Below are 18,574 nucleotides of genomic sequence, written 5' to 3'. Positions count from 1 at the left end.
CTGTAATGGCTGATTCATGAGCCAGTGTGGGCTGCTTGCAAGAAAGGTGACAGATCGGAGACCCAACTTACTTTTACAAATGCATCTACGTGTGGCTCATCAGCCGAGGTGCCTCAGTGGCCTTCAGGCCAGACTGCCTTACAGGCTATGCAGATGTACTTTGTAAGATGCTAAAGCTCAGTTAATGTTTTATATAATTGATAGTATCCATGGTTGGTCATTGCAGCTGCTTCGGGGTGTACAATTAGGAGTAACTGCCTGCTTGTTTACAAATATGTACCCTCCCTTATTGCAAAACAACTTTTCTTTTCTGTGGTCGTCTACCTCATGGACCCAAGTGCTGTAATCTAGAAGTTGCTCTAAATCTGCAGCAGGGCAGTGCATGTGCACGCTGGTCCAAGCATCCCTGCTGTGGCTGGTTGCCCTTCCGATTTGTGGCATGTGGAATCACTGTAATATCAATATTAACCTGTGTTTTGCAACTCTTACTATGTCTGCATTTGTGAAGTCTTGTCTTTTCCTTTCATGAAGGCAATAAGAGCCATCCAAGACTTGGAAAACTTAAAACATGAAGTTAGAATCATGTGAAAGACAGCAGATTTATAGCTAAAATGTCCCACTAATTCAAACCCCATCTGTTTGGTACTCTGTCCTGGGAACAGATTTCAAAGTGGTTCTGAAATGCTAATCTAGTACTGAAATACTGATCTACTGTTAATGTCAAGTTTATTAAGAGATGTTTTGTACATATGTGAATACATGAAAACTTGCTGCGAGGGATTTGTGTTTTGTACATGGGGCTTGTGTTTTTCAAATCAAAAGCTTAAAGATCTGTTGATCATTAGGGCAATATAGTATCCCAATATGTAAGTACAAGCACCTTCCAACAGTGCATTAAGTGGTGCTGCTAACTTTGTCAGCAAATTAAATATAAAGACAATACAATTCAGACGAAATAGTTTTGGCTCACACTTAGACGAAATGGAGAGCTGTTTTCCCTTTCTCATTAAATCTGGCACCATAAGGGTAGTGATTAATAGCTATTAAAAGCACTAAAGCTTGAAAGTGTTATTCAGCTTGTTTCTCAGGAGAAGCTGTATTTGAGAGGAAGCTGGGGTTCAGGATTCCTATGTCTTGTCCGTTGAACTGTGGAAGTGTGTGCCAAAGGCACCTTTCTTGCTGGCAGCTCTGAGCCCAGTGCGCATCTTCTGTATCTCTTGTCTCAGACACCAAATGCATTTGAAAAGAAATGCTGTTATTTCTGATGCACCCATATTAAATGTACAAAAATCAAATGTCCGTAATTAAAACATTTGTAGGTCTGGTTTAGTAACCGTCGTGCTAGATGGAGGAAACAGGCAGGAGCGAATCAACTGATGGCTTTCAACCATCTGATCCCGGGAGGATTTCCACCCAGTGCCATGCCAACTTTGCCAACGTACCAGCTCTCTGAGCCCTCCTACCAGCCCACCTCCATACCGCAAGGTACAGTAGCCAACAGGTACTTGGTTAAAATAGTGTTATTGGGAGGGGTTTCCTGTGCTGATCCATTGCAGAAATATTTTCTTTTCTAATGTAGAAAAAGGGGTGTTGGCTAATTTAGGGTCTGAGTCAGCGAGGACCTTGCAAGCCTGCTTATTTTAAACATGTAAGAATTTGAGTTTGTTTTGCTGCAAGGAAGCGCTGGTTACGGGTGAAAGCTGCTAGCTAGGGAAATAATAGCGTCCTGCACGGCAGAGGTGCAGTGTTCGTAAAGCAACGTACATGCTTCCCTACCCTTCTGTTGCATTGGCCCCCTTTGCTGAGAGTGCTTGGCTGGCGGGGAGGGAGGCAGCAGTTGCGTTCTGTCGTCTTTGTTGCTTTCAATGATGGTGCACTGGAAACTTCTGTAAGTACTCTGAATAATCTGATGGTGGAAAATCTAGCTATTCGGACTGTCTTGTTCCACATCAGATAGTAGCAAGTCTCAGTATCGTAACAATTTGTCTTAATGTTATCAGAAATTCTGTGAACTTTGATGGATTGGGAGTGCAGGGAGGGAACAGAGCCTCAAATCTAGGCTATACTAGAATTTATTGTTAAAGAAAAACTTTACAGGTGACATTTTTATAAAATAAGTTACTGTACTCTTCTTTCTACCTCCTTGAGATGAATCCTAACTGTTGGTGGATGTTCTAATTAAGGGAATTTTTCAAAGCCCAGGGCTTCTATCATCCATTGCTAGGTTCACTACAAACCAGGGCAGAATTTCTGTGCTGTGATGAGAAGGGGAAAGCCTGTTGCCAGTCTGCTAAGCAAATAAAGCTTTTCCTTTATTTTTTATTATATATACACACACATATAAATTGATGTATCAGTTCTGAACAACATGTGCCCACTAAGGATTGTCTGAAAACTGCATGTTTCTGTTATGATTTTTACAGTCTGTTTAAGAATTTTTGTGTAGTCTTACTGGCCAGGTAAATGTTTAATGACATTAAAGATTTACCCTTCTACTTAACCAGTACTTTGATGCAGGCCCTGATGCAATCCTGTCAAGTTGAATTTCACATAATGAAGTTGTTATGCAAGAAAAAAACGGAGGAAAACATAACATGTTTCTTTTGCTTCTAGCCGTGTCTGATCCAAGCAGTACCGTCCATAGACCTCAGCCTCTCCCTCCAAGCACTGTACACCAAAGCAGCCTCCCTTCGAATCCAGAGAGCAGCTCTGCCTATTGCCTACCCAGCACCAGGCATGGATTTTCCAGCTATACAGACAGCTTTGTGCCTCCATCCGGGCCCTCAAATCCCATGAACCCTGCCATTGGCAATGGCCTTTCACCTCAGGTCAGTCCTGTGTTTTCAGACAGAGGATTTGCTGTATACCAGAACCAAAGAGTCTATTCCCTCAGGCCACAGTATAATGAATTGCCAAATTTAAACCATAATGTATTCTTTATACAAGCCACATGATTTCAGTTTGCTGGTTTCCTTCTTTTTTTATTTTTTCCTCCTACTGGCTGAATCAAGAGTCATAGCTTATATTTAATTTCAAGTGATTTATAATGTAATCATGTAGGCTTCATGTTTACATTCAGTTGTCAAGCATTTGTAATGTACTGCTATTCTCCTGAATATCCATGGCTAGGTACAGAAAGTAGATTGTATAGTTTTTCTGTGAATAAAATATCTCTTTAAGATAACCTCACCAAAGTTTTACTGAATGGTCCAGGAAAATTACAGGCAAGTTGTACGAGGAGAGTTCCAAGGGCTGAGCAGTGTGCATTGAGATGAGCTATAATCAAGTTATAAATACAGAAATTAGGAGTATTACTGCTCTTTGGCAATCTATAAATGCATGAATACCATAATTGTTTTTCTAATTTGCATGAGCCTTTTTAGGAAATCATGTTAATAAATTGCCTTGATAATTGAGTGTCAAAAGGTTGGTTAAATTTTCCTACATGTGGCATCTGTCTGAAGCTAACGTTATTAGTTGAAGCTTGAATAGATGGGAGTTTAGTTTATTAGTGAGATCTTTGCCCAGGTGCTTGGAAAGAGATGTCCACTAAATTCTGACAAGTCACAAAGAGGATGCAATCTATAATTACAATCAGGAATCTCTTCAGGGCTGAAGTGAGAGTTTTAACAGCTTTATCTGCTTTCTACCCTTTTTTCCTCTTCGAGGTTAGAAAAACAGAGAGAAGCTCGGAATGACACAAATGAAAAGTGAAAAGACAATTATACTCAATTACACACTAATCACTGACTATCACCACTGCCTAAGCAGGGAGAGGGCATTCTAATAGGCAGAAAATGAGATTTTAATGGCACAAAGGGTGGCCAAAATAACGACTCGTATATCTTTGCCTCCTTCGTTTTCTTCAACTTGTGGTTTGCATCTCGGGAGTACAGTTCCTGGTTCCTGTGCAACGGTGATAACTCTGTGCAGCTGAAAAGTTCAAAGGCACTGGAGTTGAAAAGAATGAATAACAAAGGCAATGAAATAAACATTTTTGCCCAAAGGCAAAAGTTCATAAACCCTTTTTTGTAACGGTAAATGTAATTAAGTTTCACAGATTCCTATAGCACAGAGTGGGGTACAAAACTTTATGGCTTGAAACCTCAGGAAAAAAATACCAACAGAAAAACAAACAGATATACTTCCAACAAGACTTGAATGGATTTTGCTCTAAAGAATTTTGATTTCTAAATGCAATCTCCAACAAAAGCCTTGACGTTATATTAGTTGCTGCCTTTTTTTTTTTATTATTTATTAAATGGCTAGTTTCATAGTATGCAAGGCTTCCACATTTTTGACATAAATATCTTTCTGGGATTTAGTGCTAATCCATCAAAAGTAGTTGTTAGTGTCAGTTTAAATGTGTGTTGGTTCTGGCTATGGAAAATGTTCCCCTTTCACAAAGCTTTTATTGTCTGTGACACAGAAGTGGAGTACAACAGTAAAGAAATCTTGTGATGTCTGGGCAAAGTGGGACAAAAAAGTGAGGCCAGGTTTCCTCCCCCCAAAGTCTTGTTGATCTGAGGTTTAATATAATCAAAAAGAGATCCTGGAGCAGGTTAGATGACTTTAATCAGTTACTGTGATTCTTTACACCTGGCCCTGTCTTTATGCTATGAAACTTCTGTTGGTTTTGGGGTTTTTTTCCTTAAACTTTTGAAACCTTTATCTACCCCAGTGCTTAGAGCTCCTGGCTGTGTCCCGCACCTCTATCAACAGGCTTTGGAGAAAGCTGGTCACTCAAAACTGACGTGCATTCACTGAATGCATGCAGGAGATTATTTATATCCATTTAGATTTGAAGAGCTTCTTGGCAACTGAATGATTATCTTCACTGGCTGAGAAAGGTCTTTCCATCAAACAAACAAAAAACCCCACCCTAAATTCATGCAGTGTTACCAATAGCTCCTCTAAAACAGTTTTGGGGCCTATACAATAACTTACAGATATTTATAAAATCTACGTATGTATAAAGTGACATACCTGGACTTTGTGTTTTACATAAAGGAACGATAAAGCCTCAAATATGTAAATTATATGCAACAAATTGTGGGACTGTAGGAAAACAGTGGGTGTCTTTATGCCCAAAAGAGCCTCGGACGTTGGTCATGTATGTTGCGACATTAGTGTGTGTAAATGCCCCTTAGTCATGGAGTGTGTTGCGGTGTGTCACCCTGTCACGCTTCTGCGGGGCTCTTCTGCAGGCACCCAGGTGCAGACTGAGTGGCTGAGGTAGCGGTGGCTGGGAAGTCAAAAGCCAGTTCTGTGTTGGGCATTTCATGAAGAAAGAGAAACAGGAGTTTTCCTGCTGAGTGGGCATGTTGCAGTGCCCTGCCTGTGTGTGTGGAATTTAGATGAGAAAGCAAGCAGGTCTTTTTACTAGCCAGTGGATTTTGACTACAATAAATCTGGGTGTGTGAGCAATTAACATAATGTTTCCACCCATCCATGTCTGTCTTGCAGACAAGCACTCTGGTTATGCTGTGTGTAAAGCTGAATTTATGGTGACTTTGCGGCAGGGGTGGGCAGGCTTTGTTTGAAGCCTAAATAATCTTTTGTGATTTAAAGAACATGCAGAACAAAATCTAATATTAAGATTCACGGGATTATATACTAACCAGACTTCAACCTCCTTTTCCCCTTTGACTTCAATTTATTCCAAATGAGGGTGTGACACGCAGCCCCCTGGGGAAGCTTTATTGCCCATGCAGGGTGTTTCCTTTCTAACTTTGCTCTTGAATATGATGGGCAAATATGTGGTTTAAAGCAAGTGCTGGGTGAAGGCAGAGGACAAGTGGAGGTGGCCAGGGTGCTGTAATTTTATTTTTATTCTGTTAGCCTTGAATTTGGAAGTTAGAGAGGATTGTACGTCTTGGTCAGTTTTAGGAGGCAGAATGCTCTGTAACATACCTGTCTTGCAAGCTGGGTGATAAAATGTTGTTGCTCTTGTTTAAAAAAATAAGGGAACAGAGAGTCCCAGTTTGTTAATAGTTAGCACTTTTTAACATCAAGACAAGATCTATCTGCAGGATCTCCTCCAGGTGGCTGATTACTCTCCTTGTTCACCTGCTTACCTATTGCTACCTGGCTGTGGTGAGAGAAGCTCTATCTTACAGACCTGCAAAGGGTTGACTTTTGCAGGAATAAGACAGGGACTAATGTCTTGGGAAACTGGTAGCCAGGAGTATTCTTTTTTGTATTTCATGAAAAAGCAACTCAACTGCAAGCGTGCCATCTCAGCCAGAGCTCTTTAAGTATAATGTCAGAACAGAGATTATTAGTGTGTAATATATGTAAATTGCATATTTTTACGTTTTATATGCCTATTATGCAGCTTCTTGGCTTTCATGCATACATTTATGAGAATATTGTATTTCCTTTTCAAATTAGGTTTCAGTTGCTCAGTGCATTTTCTTTTAACAAACATTTGTTAACACAAAATTATTATGGGGTAGCATATCTATGTGTTAATATGTGTCTACAGGACTTAAATGTGCTTCTGAATTGGCATGTCTCTTTCTGATCCTGACATTAATGGCCATCACTGGTTCTCTGATGTGAAGCAGAAGAGTGACTGCAAAAACACCTGTCTTGCAACTGCAGGTGTACGGTCTTAGTAGAGAGCAGATTGTTTTTAAGACAGGATATCAATATTTTGAACTGCTTCATTTAAGATAAGGGAAAAGGCTTTTCCGCTGTACATGGGCATCCCCTGACCTTGTCATGTGCTTTTTATTAGTGTCAAAGCAGCAGAGTTTGCCCTACACCAGGCAGTTCAGGCAGTCGGCTGATTTTGAAGTGTGCTGATTCAGGCTACTTGTGGATTCAGGTGGAGCAGCAATACTCCTATATATACATATATACACACACTCCTATCACTGCCCACAGGGGCACTTGCTTCCTGTATTTAACCTGTAGGATACTCAGGCTTAAATAGTACTGCAGTGTTAAGTTTTTACTGGAAGAAAAATAAATGTATGTAACTAGTCTCCTGCTGGACATGATTTTTTATTATTTTTTTTTCTTCCTTGCCCTCTAGAAAACTTCTCGGATCTACTTTTTCCTCTTCCTTGTCATCTTCCCCCATTGAGTCAAACCAGACTATTGTATGGGTTGTGTGTAGGATCATAACAGTCTTTAACAAAGTTTGCAATTCTCATGCCATTACCTGGAGCTCAGGAATAATCTTGATAAGAAAATTCTGATTTTTTCCGTGAACAGGAGTAAAGATGCAAGCTGTTTCAAGGTTTCTTTATTCTACTGTCAAAACATTTCACTGCCTGAGTTTAAGAATTATACTGTAGCTCCTTTTGGTGAGATAGATCTTAGGCAATTGGCTTCTCTTAAGTCTTTGAGAGCACTTGGCTTTCATTAACCTGAAGGATCTGATGGCAGCTGTCGAATCAGTTAGGTATGTTCATGTTGTCTTGTTAACTCTGTTTTTAAGGGAAATACAGGAAGCAGTGGCTAAAAACTTGCATTCCGTTGTTAAGAAAAACAAGACGGGGGAAAAAAGGCAACTGTTAATTTATCATACTTCTTCCTATACCTTCTGTTGAATTACTGTCCAACTGGTTGCCCACAAAAACATTTCATTTGGATCCAAGTCCCACACCAATGAGAAGCTCATGATCTTTGCCATAATGAACTTGACTCTGAGAGCTCCTCACTTAATAAACAAAACAAATGAGAGAGAGGTCAGGCATTTCTTTGTGAGGAAGAAAATCAATTCACATGATAACATTTTCATGAACATGAGGTTTTGTTTCTTTTGTGGTTTTTTTTTTTTTAAATTATTTATTTATTTAAAGAAAACCCAACCAACTTCAGCCAAAGGGATTGTTTATTTTTGTTTCTGTGGATACAAATAGGTGAGATCCAATAGTTTTGTAATTGTTGTTGTGCAAGAAAACATTTATTACTTGTTTTGTAAATACTGTAGTATTTTAAAAATAGAAATATACATTTACAAATAATATAAGGTATATAATTAAATATATAAATATCACAAGAACAATAAACAGGCTACCTTACATTTTGAATGTCCATCTCAACTTCTCTCTCTGGCCCTACTTCTACCTCCATCCCCACCATGCTAGAAACGTAGGTGGGGTTTCAGCCTTCAAAAACCAGGTCTCCTCTTACAGCTCAGAAATCTTACATGCAGATGCAAAAAAGTTCTGGACTTTCCTGGAAACTTAAGCCAATTGTATTGTAACATGATGAACGTAAGTATTTAGAAAGGCAATATAAAATACAGGTATCTTAAATAGAAAAAAGTAAGAGTAGAATGACACAACACATATAAAATATCACTTTCTTGGTTTTCTTAACCCTTTTTAAATGATATTGTTCACAAAACTGACTTATCTTTCTCCATAAAAATTTGTACCATTTAGAATATACACAGACCGAGTATTCAGCATCACTAAATAATTTTTTGCTTTTGCTACATGTAGAAGTTCTATTTAAACCACTTGATAAGTGAAAGTATGAGTCAGCCCTTCACAGACTATGAATGCATGCAAATGGCATGCATTGGTGAACTAATTTTTAAATGAATTTACAAAATAGAAATATCAACAAGAATCTGAGTTCTTGCATATTTATTCAGTTGAGGACTGGTACATGAATGAAGGCTTTGTCATAAGTAATCACCTTACTTACAAATGTCTCATCTGAGTCCTTAATTATGCTCTATATTTTAGATTTTTTCAAAAATAAAGGAACTAATGCCACAACCTGAATCAGTGAATAGCATATATTGCAGTTGGATCAGAAAGATCAGAATTTCATCCTTAGCAATCCTTGGAAAGCAATGTATCCATCTTTAAATGTATCAAACTCCATTTCCTTCAAAATTTCCTACCTCTCTAGAGAGAACTGTTTTATTTTTCCCAGGATATCAGTTATAGTTGTAATTTCCTTATAAAAGAAAGACTGAGTGCTGAGAATACGAAGAGGCTTCCCCTGGTCAAAATAGCAATATACACTTTTATTTGTCTTCAGTGCTGACTAGCCTAATGTTAGAGGCACTGGCATATACGTTAACATGAGCCCCATGGATAAACCCTTTACTAGCTGGATTCCTCCAGTTATGCTTGTCCACAATCTTTTTTTTCTCTCCCACTTATGGATAGCTTACTGTTTTTACCTAAATGGCTAGGATTTTGCAGCAATTTCCTGTTGGTAAATCCAGTCAGGTAGGTGTAGATCATGCAATAGGTGGTGGTGTAGGGCCAAACATTGAGTTTAGTCAGAGTCCTCCTATGAAAGCTTTGCAGATCCCATCCCCTGGCCATCACCAGAAAAAAAGAAGGAAATAAATAATTTAAAAAAGGGTGTATTGTTGGTTTGTTTTGCTCTTCAGAGAGAGAAAAACCTATGTATCCTAGTTGTGGAGGCAAGGTGTGTGAGAGCCCACCTGTCACTAGCTGGGCTGGTTTTCATGGTGGCCAGAATCCTTCTTTTGTGTTTTGGCTTGAGTAGACAATAGGAGAAGAGCTCACAGGCAGAGCGCAACTTGATCTCAAGTTTACGCGTGTTATGAACTGTAATATTGTAATATTGCCATATTCAAGCATTTAAATTCATGAGCCTACAACCTCTGAGACTTTCTGGAAAAGTTTTGAGATGTTTAATTCTATATTTATTCTTATATATTCGTATATATTCTTCATATAAGTTGTGAGTATATATTCATCTTTGGGCTTTGTTTAAGCTTTTCATTCGTCTTGACATTTTTGAAGCTTTTTCATACAAACAGGACATTGAGAATTAGCTTCTCTTTGAATTACTTTCGTAATGATACCTAGTCCTGTGACTCCATGATCTAGCACCTGAAAAAAGACACGAATGTCCTGGCAGACTGTGATAATGTTGTGAACATTAGTAATCTCCTGTAGATAAGAATATAATTCATGAAGGATCAAGTTATCGTCTCAATTATCCTAAATATACACCACTGGACCTTCTCTAATTTCAGTGTAGCTACCACTGATGTCTAGTGGTGTGAAATCAGTATGAGGTCTCATTTGATATGACTATGCAGAAGGTCAGATCCTCAGATGTTCAAAGTCAGTGTATTTTCTCCTGTTTTCATTAACCAAGTATGTGGTTCCCAGTGCCTGCCATTTGGCACAAAAATGCTTTCTGTTGGGTTTCTTCATTCGGCATGTTGGCACTTTCTACATTCAGCAGGAATATTCTTATAGATAAAAATGAATCAGCACCAGGGTTCTAGGATCCTATAGATATAGATCCATGTAGCTAATTAATTGTAATTAATTTTCTAAAATCTCTCATTCTAATGCATTGTAACCATCCTTTTTGTGTTCTTTCTTGTGCAATATTTTATTTTTGGGAGATTTTTCTACAGTGAAAAGAGTTAACAGCAGGTAATGCCATTCATCTCGGAAGGAGTTTGAAATTTTCAGTGTTGGTGATGAATGAGGGTATCTGACCCACATCTGTTTTACATTAGAATGGAACATTGCCCTGACATCGTTAGGAGCATTTGTCAAGATTCCCTGGACAGAGCTTCTGTAAATTACATGCTGCAAATGTGTCAGGGTCAGATAAGAGGATATCATTAACTCCACTAAAGTTTACTCACGATTCTGTCAGTTCAACTTAATACGTTAACTGCCAACAATTTTCCTTGAGCTGTTTCATTAAATCTTTCATTCACAGGAGGGGAAAAAAATGTATCACTGTACCCCAAAAATATTGCACATGTTCTTTTCTCATAAATCATATTAATTGCAGACATGGTCACAAAGCATATTAAATGCAGGCATGCGTAAATGAATTAAAACATATGAGAATTTTATTGTGCCTATGGTAGGTCCTACATCCTAAAATACCAACCACATTAACAGGCATAATGTTTCATTTAAATAGAATAAGCTTTTTCTCAGTTTAATAGCCTTTATTTTGTTGATAATAGAAGTATTTTCTAATAGCTGATAATGGACCAGATGTTGCTTACGTGATCTTTAAGGCTTTCATCATTCAATTTCTTTTTCTGGATCATAACCTCAGCTAGTGATGCTGTGCTGACCCCACCAGCAAGGGGGTTTGCCCTAATGAATATTTTGGATTGCTTGGGATGTGCTCTTTGAAAACTTTTCTGAAGAGTTTGGTTGCTGCAGTTCACTCTGTTCTCTTTACTTGTTCCTAATTGCACCTTTGTTTTCCAACAGAATAGAACTATTTTATCAATTATATATACCTTCTTTTACTGTATAAGCTCAAAGGCTATGTGTCAACATTTCTCTGTGTGTTTTGTAAAAAAAATGAGAACAAAATATATGTAGCCAAAAAACTCAGAGCCTGGGTTTTTTTGCATTTACAGGAGTTCTTTTCTAAAATAAATCAAATTGTTACGCAGTATTTGGTTCTAGGTGTTAGACCAGCCCTTGATTTTTCTTTCACCTTCTTCGGGATCCAGATCAGCAAGGCTGACAATTGCTACCTTGGCCTTCCCAAAGTAATTCAGGGGGAAGTACGTGTTTTCCAGTAATTTGGATGGTATATGGATTGAATAAATTTACGTTCTTCCTTAGTTACTGTAAAACAATCAGTTCTGTTTACTTATTTAGAACTATACCGTTTCATACCAGCACAAGATCTGAGTTGCAAAATCCTGATCTTAGTGTTTCTCTTGTACACCACTAAGCTGAGGGTGCTGAGCATCCTGCAGATGTGGCCCATTAATGGCTTTCTAATTGATTAGGTGAAAGTCAGCCATGCCCTTCCTGTAACTCCTTGTATGGGTGATAAGGTCATGGCACATACCTTACGAAAGACTTCTGCCCTGAGGCTACTTCCCTTATAGCTTTCAAAAAAGACATGACCAAAAATCTAATTATTTAGATACTAATCAACTGCAGGATTATTCTAAAGACCTCTGGAGGAGATATTTCTGAGAAGATGGTTACTGTTCAGACTTGTTTTCTCTGCCTCAAGAGACAGTGCTGCGTCAGTTCTGCTCCAAACTGTCCATGCTCCAAAGTGTCTATTAGGTGCATACGCAACTAAAAAGATACCTGAATACTTGTATTATGTAATTAATTTTAAATTTTTAAAGTAAATCTCATCAAATACTAATTTTAGAGAAGAAATATCTCTATCCAAGTACAGATGCTACTGAAGTTTGAGTGGCTTTTGAGCCTGGGTCTGGATCCACATTTAAATTTCAAGGCTAATCTCTAACTGTAAAATAACTTCCAATCCCAACGTTTTTGAGCTCACTGTTTTTGCTGGCAAAGTCCAAATAATGTTGTCTTGGGCTCTATTCCATTGAAAATATTAAACAGAAAAAAGTTTAGTTAAAGTACGTAGTTGATAAAATAATTATTTGCCCAGCTTGGCAGTTGGTCCTAGAAGTTCTGGTAGAGACAGCATGTGTTGTGAGAGCGCTCACACAGAGAAGATGCCATGGGGACTCCAGCAGGGCTGAGAGGGCAACGTGAGCCCAGCTCCTTCTCCCTGCTCTTGAACTTGAAACAGAATGTCATAAAGCCCTGTGAATATTGGTATCACATAGGTGCTATGCAGGAATGGAAAGGGCTGTGCACTTATTTCAGATTTCTGATAAATCATGTGTGTTTTCAGCTGTAGTCAAAATCATGATACTGGTGCCAACATAAATATTTTCCAAAGTAGTAATTTTCAATGTAAATGTTTAAGCCATGTTTTTTTGTGGATCTTTCTCTTCTTTTGAATCTATTAGTGTTTATTTTAAAGGACAAGGATTTGTATAACCTAAATGGATACAGGTTCAGTGTTCATACGTTCTGTTGTACTCTGCTGATGCAATGTCATATCATTAAGCATGCTAGATTTTCAGGACCATATAATTTTCCAAAGGTACAAGAAAAATATTTGTAATTTCTAAACTCAAAAAACTTGCCAAAATAAACTTTAGAAATTTTAATAGCTTTCAGGAACCAATTTTTAGAAGAAATAGTTGACAGCCCGGTGATTCTAGCTTTTAGGGGTTTTGGGGACAAAATGCTGTGCAAATAACATGATTTTTTCGATCTGTGGTCATTCCAGAGATCTTTTAAATTGTTTTTTATTAACCTCAAATTCTTTTAATAGGTTTTGTACATTGAAAAGATTATTTGAATTAAATAGAAAATACCTTATGGCCTGAATCCAAATTATTCTTTTGTGTTTTTAACTTAAAAGTTTTAAGATTTCAGTATCTAAATGAAGTCTTTGGATATATTTTGAAACTTCTTTTTGCATGAATGCTTCAGTTCGTGAAACTTTTAGCAAATACTATCAGTTAGACTCATGTTTTTCTGCTTAGTGAAACAGAAGTAAACATTCTAGGGCTGTAAGTAGTAACTGAACTTCTTTCTCAACTTTTTTTTTTTGTGGTGAGATGTCTGGGGTGCATCTGATGCAGAGATGTTTTGTGTTCTCAGTGCAGGTATCTGGGTGTCTCTTTTTGAAGTACTCTGCTTGTGCTTCTTGCTCTTTTCCTTATCAGACACGTAAGACCTGGACAGGTCTTCCTTCCTACTTAAATCATGATCCCTGGGTCTTGTTTCATTTATTTATTAACAAACAAACAAACTCAGAGCTGGGGCCACAAGCTTGCTACAGTAATAATCCCTTTTCTTTTGTGATGGAAAACAAATACACAAGCAGGAGCATCAGAGCTTTAGGTACCAGACATATTCTTTATAAGCATTAATTTATTCTTTACAAAATAGACTCAAATTTTAATAATTATTATTTTTTAGTTTATGGTAAGAAGTGCAGTAAAGCAAAATGATTATCAAATACCATATGTCAGATATTTGTCATGCCTTTTTGGAGGAAGAAGAACCCGTAAATTATCAGAATATGCAGGTTTGGCAGAAGCTGTATGTCATCCATCCATTATAAGCTGTGGACTATTTCTCAGGCTTTGAAGTACAACTTATTCCAGCAGAAGTAAGCAATTTTCTGTTGTACTTATTTTCAAAATGTGCTAGAGACACGTGCCAGGAAAGGAGATGAGCACCAACCTATAGTGAGTGATTTTTGTCAACAAGAACTTATCCCTGTAGTTTCCTTCATTCCTGCTTTGAAAGCATAGGTGCTTTTGAATGTGTTGGTTTTTTTTTTTACTGGAGATTATGGTCTAGAGGGCTGGGCTTTTATAGGGACAAGCATGGATTTTTCATATTCTCTTTTCAACTAATCTTGACTGATGATTTTGTAAGAGTGTACAAGCAGCTTATTAAGGAAGTCACAGTTGACTTGAAACTGGTCTGGAACATCTGTTGTGTCCTCTAACTCAGAGGACGAAGTTGAGAACTGGTGTTATGACCAGCACTTTACTCTTTCACATCCCTTTCTTCACAGGCCAGCACACAGGGTATGCAGCATCAGGAGATACAGCTGCTCTACCCTTTCCCCACATATCCATGTTGCTGTAGATGCTGGGGATGCTCTGTTACTTCCATTGGTAGTGTTGCTGTGCTCTAATCCAAATTAATTTTATTTTAATGACTGCTGATCTTGGGACACCTCCCACCGCCCAACAACTGTGTGAGCTTTTTCACAGCTTTTCTATGTTTGTAGATCATGCAGGACAGTGAGGCTAAAGAGCCACTACTTGTTTTTTATTCTCTTATAACTGAGTTCTCAAGGAATAAACAAACATCTGCAGAGGTCCCAGGTGGGGCATGGGATCAGACACTCTAAAATCATAAAGGTTTTAAAAATTATATTTCCTTATTTGCCCTTGGTATCACTTTTTATTGGTTGTTAGCCATCAGATTTTATTTTGGTGGATGATGCAACCAAATTCTACTCCCTCTTTGGATTAGATGCTCAAAGCATAGGTTGAATACCAAGTCTACCTATTTTAAGAAATCAAACGATGGACTTGAGAACTCATATGGCTCTGTAAGCAATACTGTTCTTCACATACTTTAACACTATTATTCTGCCTTTTAGGTAATGGGACTCTTGACTAATCATGGTGGTGTGCCTCACCAGCCCCAAACTGATTATGCCCTGTCCCCTTTAACTGGGGGCCTGGAGCCCACCACCACTGTCTCAGCCAGCTGCAGCCAGCGGCTAGATCATATGAAGAGTTTAGACAGCCTGCCTACATCCCAGTCCTACTGCCCACCGACCTACAGCACCACGGGTTACAGCATGGACCCTGTCACAGGCTACCAGTACGGACAGTATGGACAAAGTGAGTATTGGAACATTGGCACTGGGAAGCACACTGCTCTACCTGCTTATCCATGTTCTGTATGTTCTGTATGTAACAAAGAAAATTACGAGCAGAGAGATCCTAACGGCTGACTACTGCTATTCTCCAAAGCCGAGCAGAGTGCACGGGTGAGATAGCTGATTGTTCGAGCAAGATTTCTGCTGCATAATTATTTTCTTAAGTGATGTCAACAACATCTTGATGTTATTAATTGTTGAGACATGAAACCTGATTGCCATTAGGTAAAACATAAGGGTTGTCCAAAATGAAATAACCACTGGCATTCCACTATTAGAAACACATGTTCTTAATGAGGTCAGCTCAAGAATCATTACAGTATATAATCCCAGATACATAGAGTTTTGTCAAACTTGTCCTAGGAATAAAAATATTAGTCCTTTTCCTTTGATATATCAGTATTATATATGACAATGTCAACCTGTAGTTGGCATGGCCCCATGCTGTGAGGTTGTCACAGCATGACTTAAAAAGCTTCTTTTGCTTTTTTGCAGGTGCCTTTCATTATCTGAAGCCAGATATTGCATAAATGAACTGTCCACTTCAAGTTAAAGCTGGTCTTGTTTTCCGGTCTCACTCCAAGGCTTGGATACGAGGGATCTTCTCAACACACTGCAGTCTAAACTGGGGCAGTCCCATTGAGAGGAGCAGGCTTGTTATGGTCTCTCCAGTCATAGCTTTTAGTAGACTTTTGAAGGCTGGACAAAGCTATACAGAAGACAAAGGCCAAAAGCAATAATGAATAAATAAATGCGACATGGTTCGTTATGAGTGGGTATAAAAAACAGAGCAGTATTTAATATCACTGCCTGGCAAAACATTCCATTTTAGGTTGTTGAAATTAATGTGCATTGATTGGGACAAATGGAACATTTTGAAACTTAGAGCAGTTGAGCTCTGCATACTCTGACCCATCTGACATCCGGTGCTGACTTTAGTCTAACTTTAAAACTGCTCCATTTCTGAAGCAAGGGCAGGAGAACCTCTTTCATTTTACACACTGGAAATTGTCATCAAGAGGAAATGTCACAGTTTATAGGAAGGTAGTGTAAGTGCAAAAGACTTCCAGAGCAACTTATTGGTTACCTTACCATGCTTTTGTAATCATGTCATCAATAAATGCCACTTACAAGTTTTGCTATACCAAGAGATGAGATCTTGTGTAACATGAAAAACAGATTTTACCTTGTTGTATGTGGAGTTTTCCTAGTCCGTTGTACCTTTTCGAACAAACTTGGGAGAAGAAAAAATCAACAACAACGTGACTGATTTTTCACAACTGCTTAGCAATGTGCAATACTGTGTACCTCACACAAACTTTGGGATCATCCAAAGTCATATAGATAGAATCAGAACTATATTTTTGCAGGTACTTTTATTTTTGCAGTGCATAATTCCTGATGATAAAACACAGAAATGTTGCAGTCTGCTGGACAACTAAAATCCAGCTTGCTAATCATGATTTAAAGGTCATTTTCAGGAAACAATAAGAAGAAATGATTACGTTTACATTTTTTTAGTGATGTGCAGGACATAGACAGAGATGGACCTGTATTTGACACATTTGTTTAAATTATGCAGCGATATCCAATATAGAAAATATAGGAACCAAGGTTTACAAGAAGTTTGCATTGTGACATTTTAGAATGTCAATAAATTTGTGTTTTGTGATGTTGAGAGGAAGAGGAAGATGGAAGGCGGTGTTATTTATTTCTCTCTATTCTTGGAACAAAGAGGGAGGCAGAACACAAATACATTCCTTTTAGCGTTAAGGACTATGAAGTAGTGAGTTAGACTAGGTTCAGTACAGAGGTTAGTTCACACTTTGGTCTTAAGGGTGACGGAAAAATGAAATATTATCTTTGTGTTGCAGCCTCTACCACAACACACGTGTTGTAAAAAGAAAAAAACAAAAAAGAAAAAAACACCACAAAAAAGCACCAAACAACAAAAAAAAAACCAACAAAAAGGAAAACGAAAAACAAACGTCTTTCATGTAAAAAGTTCAGTAAATATTTACTATTTATAATGAATAAACATTATGAAGACTTGCAAAGCACTGATGATTTTGTCTTAAAATGTAGTATTGTGCTAAATACATTGATACATTTTAATCTGAACATCATGAAGAAATAAACCATGTTATCTTCAATGGAAACTGTATTCATTATGTAAGTGTATTCTGCACACATCCCAGGGCTGTGGGAGCCTCAGGCAGCCTCTGTGCCCAGGTACTGCTAATGTGCCACCCGGAGCTCTGTGTTTGTTAATGAATTATGCCTTTTTTAAGTGCTATTGGTACCAGTAGTAGGTCTTTCCAACAAAAGAAAAGCCTTGTGCCTTTGCTATGTGTTTAAAATAAAATAAACTTGAACCCCACACAAATAGGGCAACTGGTATGGCTTTTACAATGCAGGAATTTTGTAATCACTTATCAGTGGTATCTGTCCTGATTTTTTTTTTTCCTTAGAAGCCTGAAGAAATTTTTAATAGGCTCATGCACAAGCTGATTGAAACATGGGGAAGACCCTTCAAGATGAATGGAGTAAGTTTTAGTGGTACATCAGTGTGTCAGGAAATTCTACTTCATGCTAGGCTTGGTGGGCATTTAGTTTCCTCACAATTTTGTGGGGGATGTAGCTGCCTGAATTTCTTTCAGCTTCTATTTCTGTGCATTTTATTTTTATTTTATTTTTATTTTATTCTTTTAACTCTAGCCCTCTTCCATTGGAAAAGGAAGGAAAATATTTTTTTAAAAAGGATGTTAAAAAAATGCTGAAAAATGGGGAAATTTCTTTTTTCCTTCCAGTTTACATTTCTCTGACATGATTTTAATTTCTGTGACAATTAAAATTTAAAAGTATCTTATTAATAATTATTCCCTGCTCTAAACTTCTAATTTTTCTCATTTTTTTTCCATCGTTGCTTCCCCTCCCCGAGGACTTGGCCCTTGGCGTTTGTCTTGTGTCCTAAGCTTGCTGCAAAGGCCAGATCAGCCTCTTTTTCCGCACTTGCAATCAGTTTGGTGTAAAATACAGGAGAAAAATCTGCTTGCTTGCACAGTTTGGAACTGCACGATGTCTCTGTGAGTGCTGCTTCCCGGGAAGAGTGTACCTGTGTCATAGGATGATTGCAAAATGCCCTATTCACCGTCTGTCCTTTTGGATTCCAGCAACTGTGGGGGGTGGGAGAGAGCTGTAATTTCTTCCTCCATCCCCGCAGTGCTACTGAGGTGCTTTCCTGACCTGGTTAGACTGCAGGCATTTTTGATGCTCCATCCTCTTTTTAAGTGTCTCCCAAGCACTTTGTTGTATGAGAGAC

General features: G+C 38.1%; 1 protein-coding gene across 5 annotated transcripts in view; it reads left to right on the top strand.

The window, feature by feature from the left end:
* PAX3 (paired box 3) overlaps positions 1–15,872 on the top strand; it is a 79,792-nt gene extending 63,920 nt beyond the window's left edge. For 4 of the 5 annotated variants that reach the window (XM_055723715.1, XM_055723717.1, XM_055723716.1 and 1 more), the window contains 4 exons: positions 1,320–1,485; positions 2,614–2,828; positions 14,968–15,214; positions 15,748–15,782. In XM_055723715.1, coding sequence (XP_055579690.1) covers positions 1,320–1,485; positions 2,614–2,828; positions 14,968–15,214; positions 15,748–15,782 — 663 coding nt within the window. Of the gene's footprint in view, positions 1–1,319; positions 1,486–2,613; positions 2,829–14,967; positions 15,215–15,747 lie in introns of all 5 variants that reach the window. The other variant, XM_055723714.1, reaches the window with a different exon arrangement.
* Positions 15,873–18,574: the final 2,702 nt, after the last annotated feature.

The sequence above is a fragment of the Falco cherrug genome, chromosome 11 (genome assembly GCF_023634085.1).
Source record: "Falco cherrug isolate bFalChe1 chromosome 11, bFalChe1.pri, whole genome shotgun sequence".
In the NCBI taxonomy this organism is placed as follows: domain Eukaryota; kingdom Metazoa; phylum Chordata; class Aves; order Falconiformes; family Falconidae; genus Falco; species Falco cherrug.
This window is presented reverse-complemented; position numbering and strand designations above follow the sequence as displayed.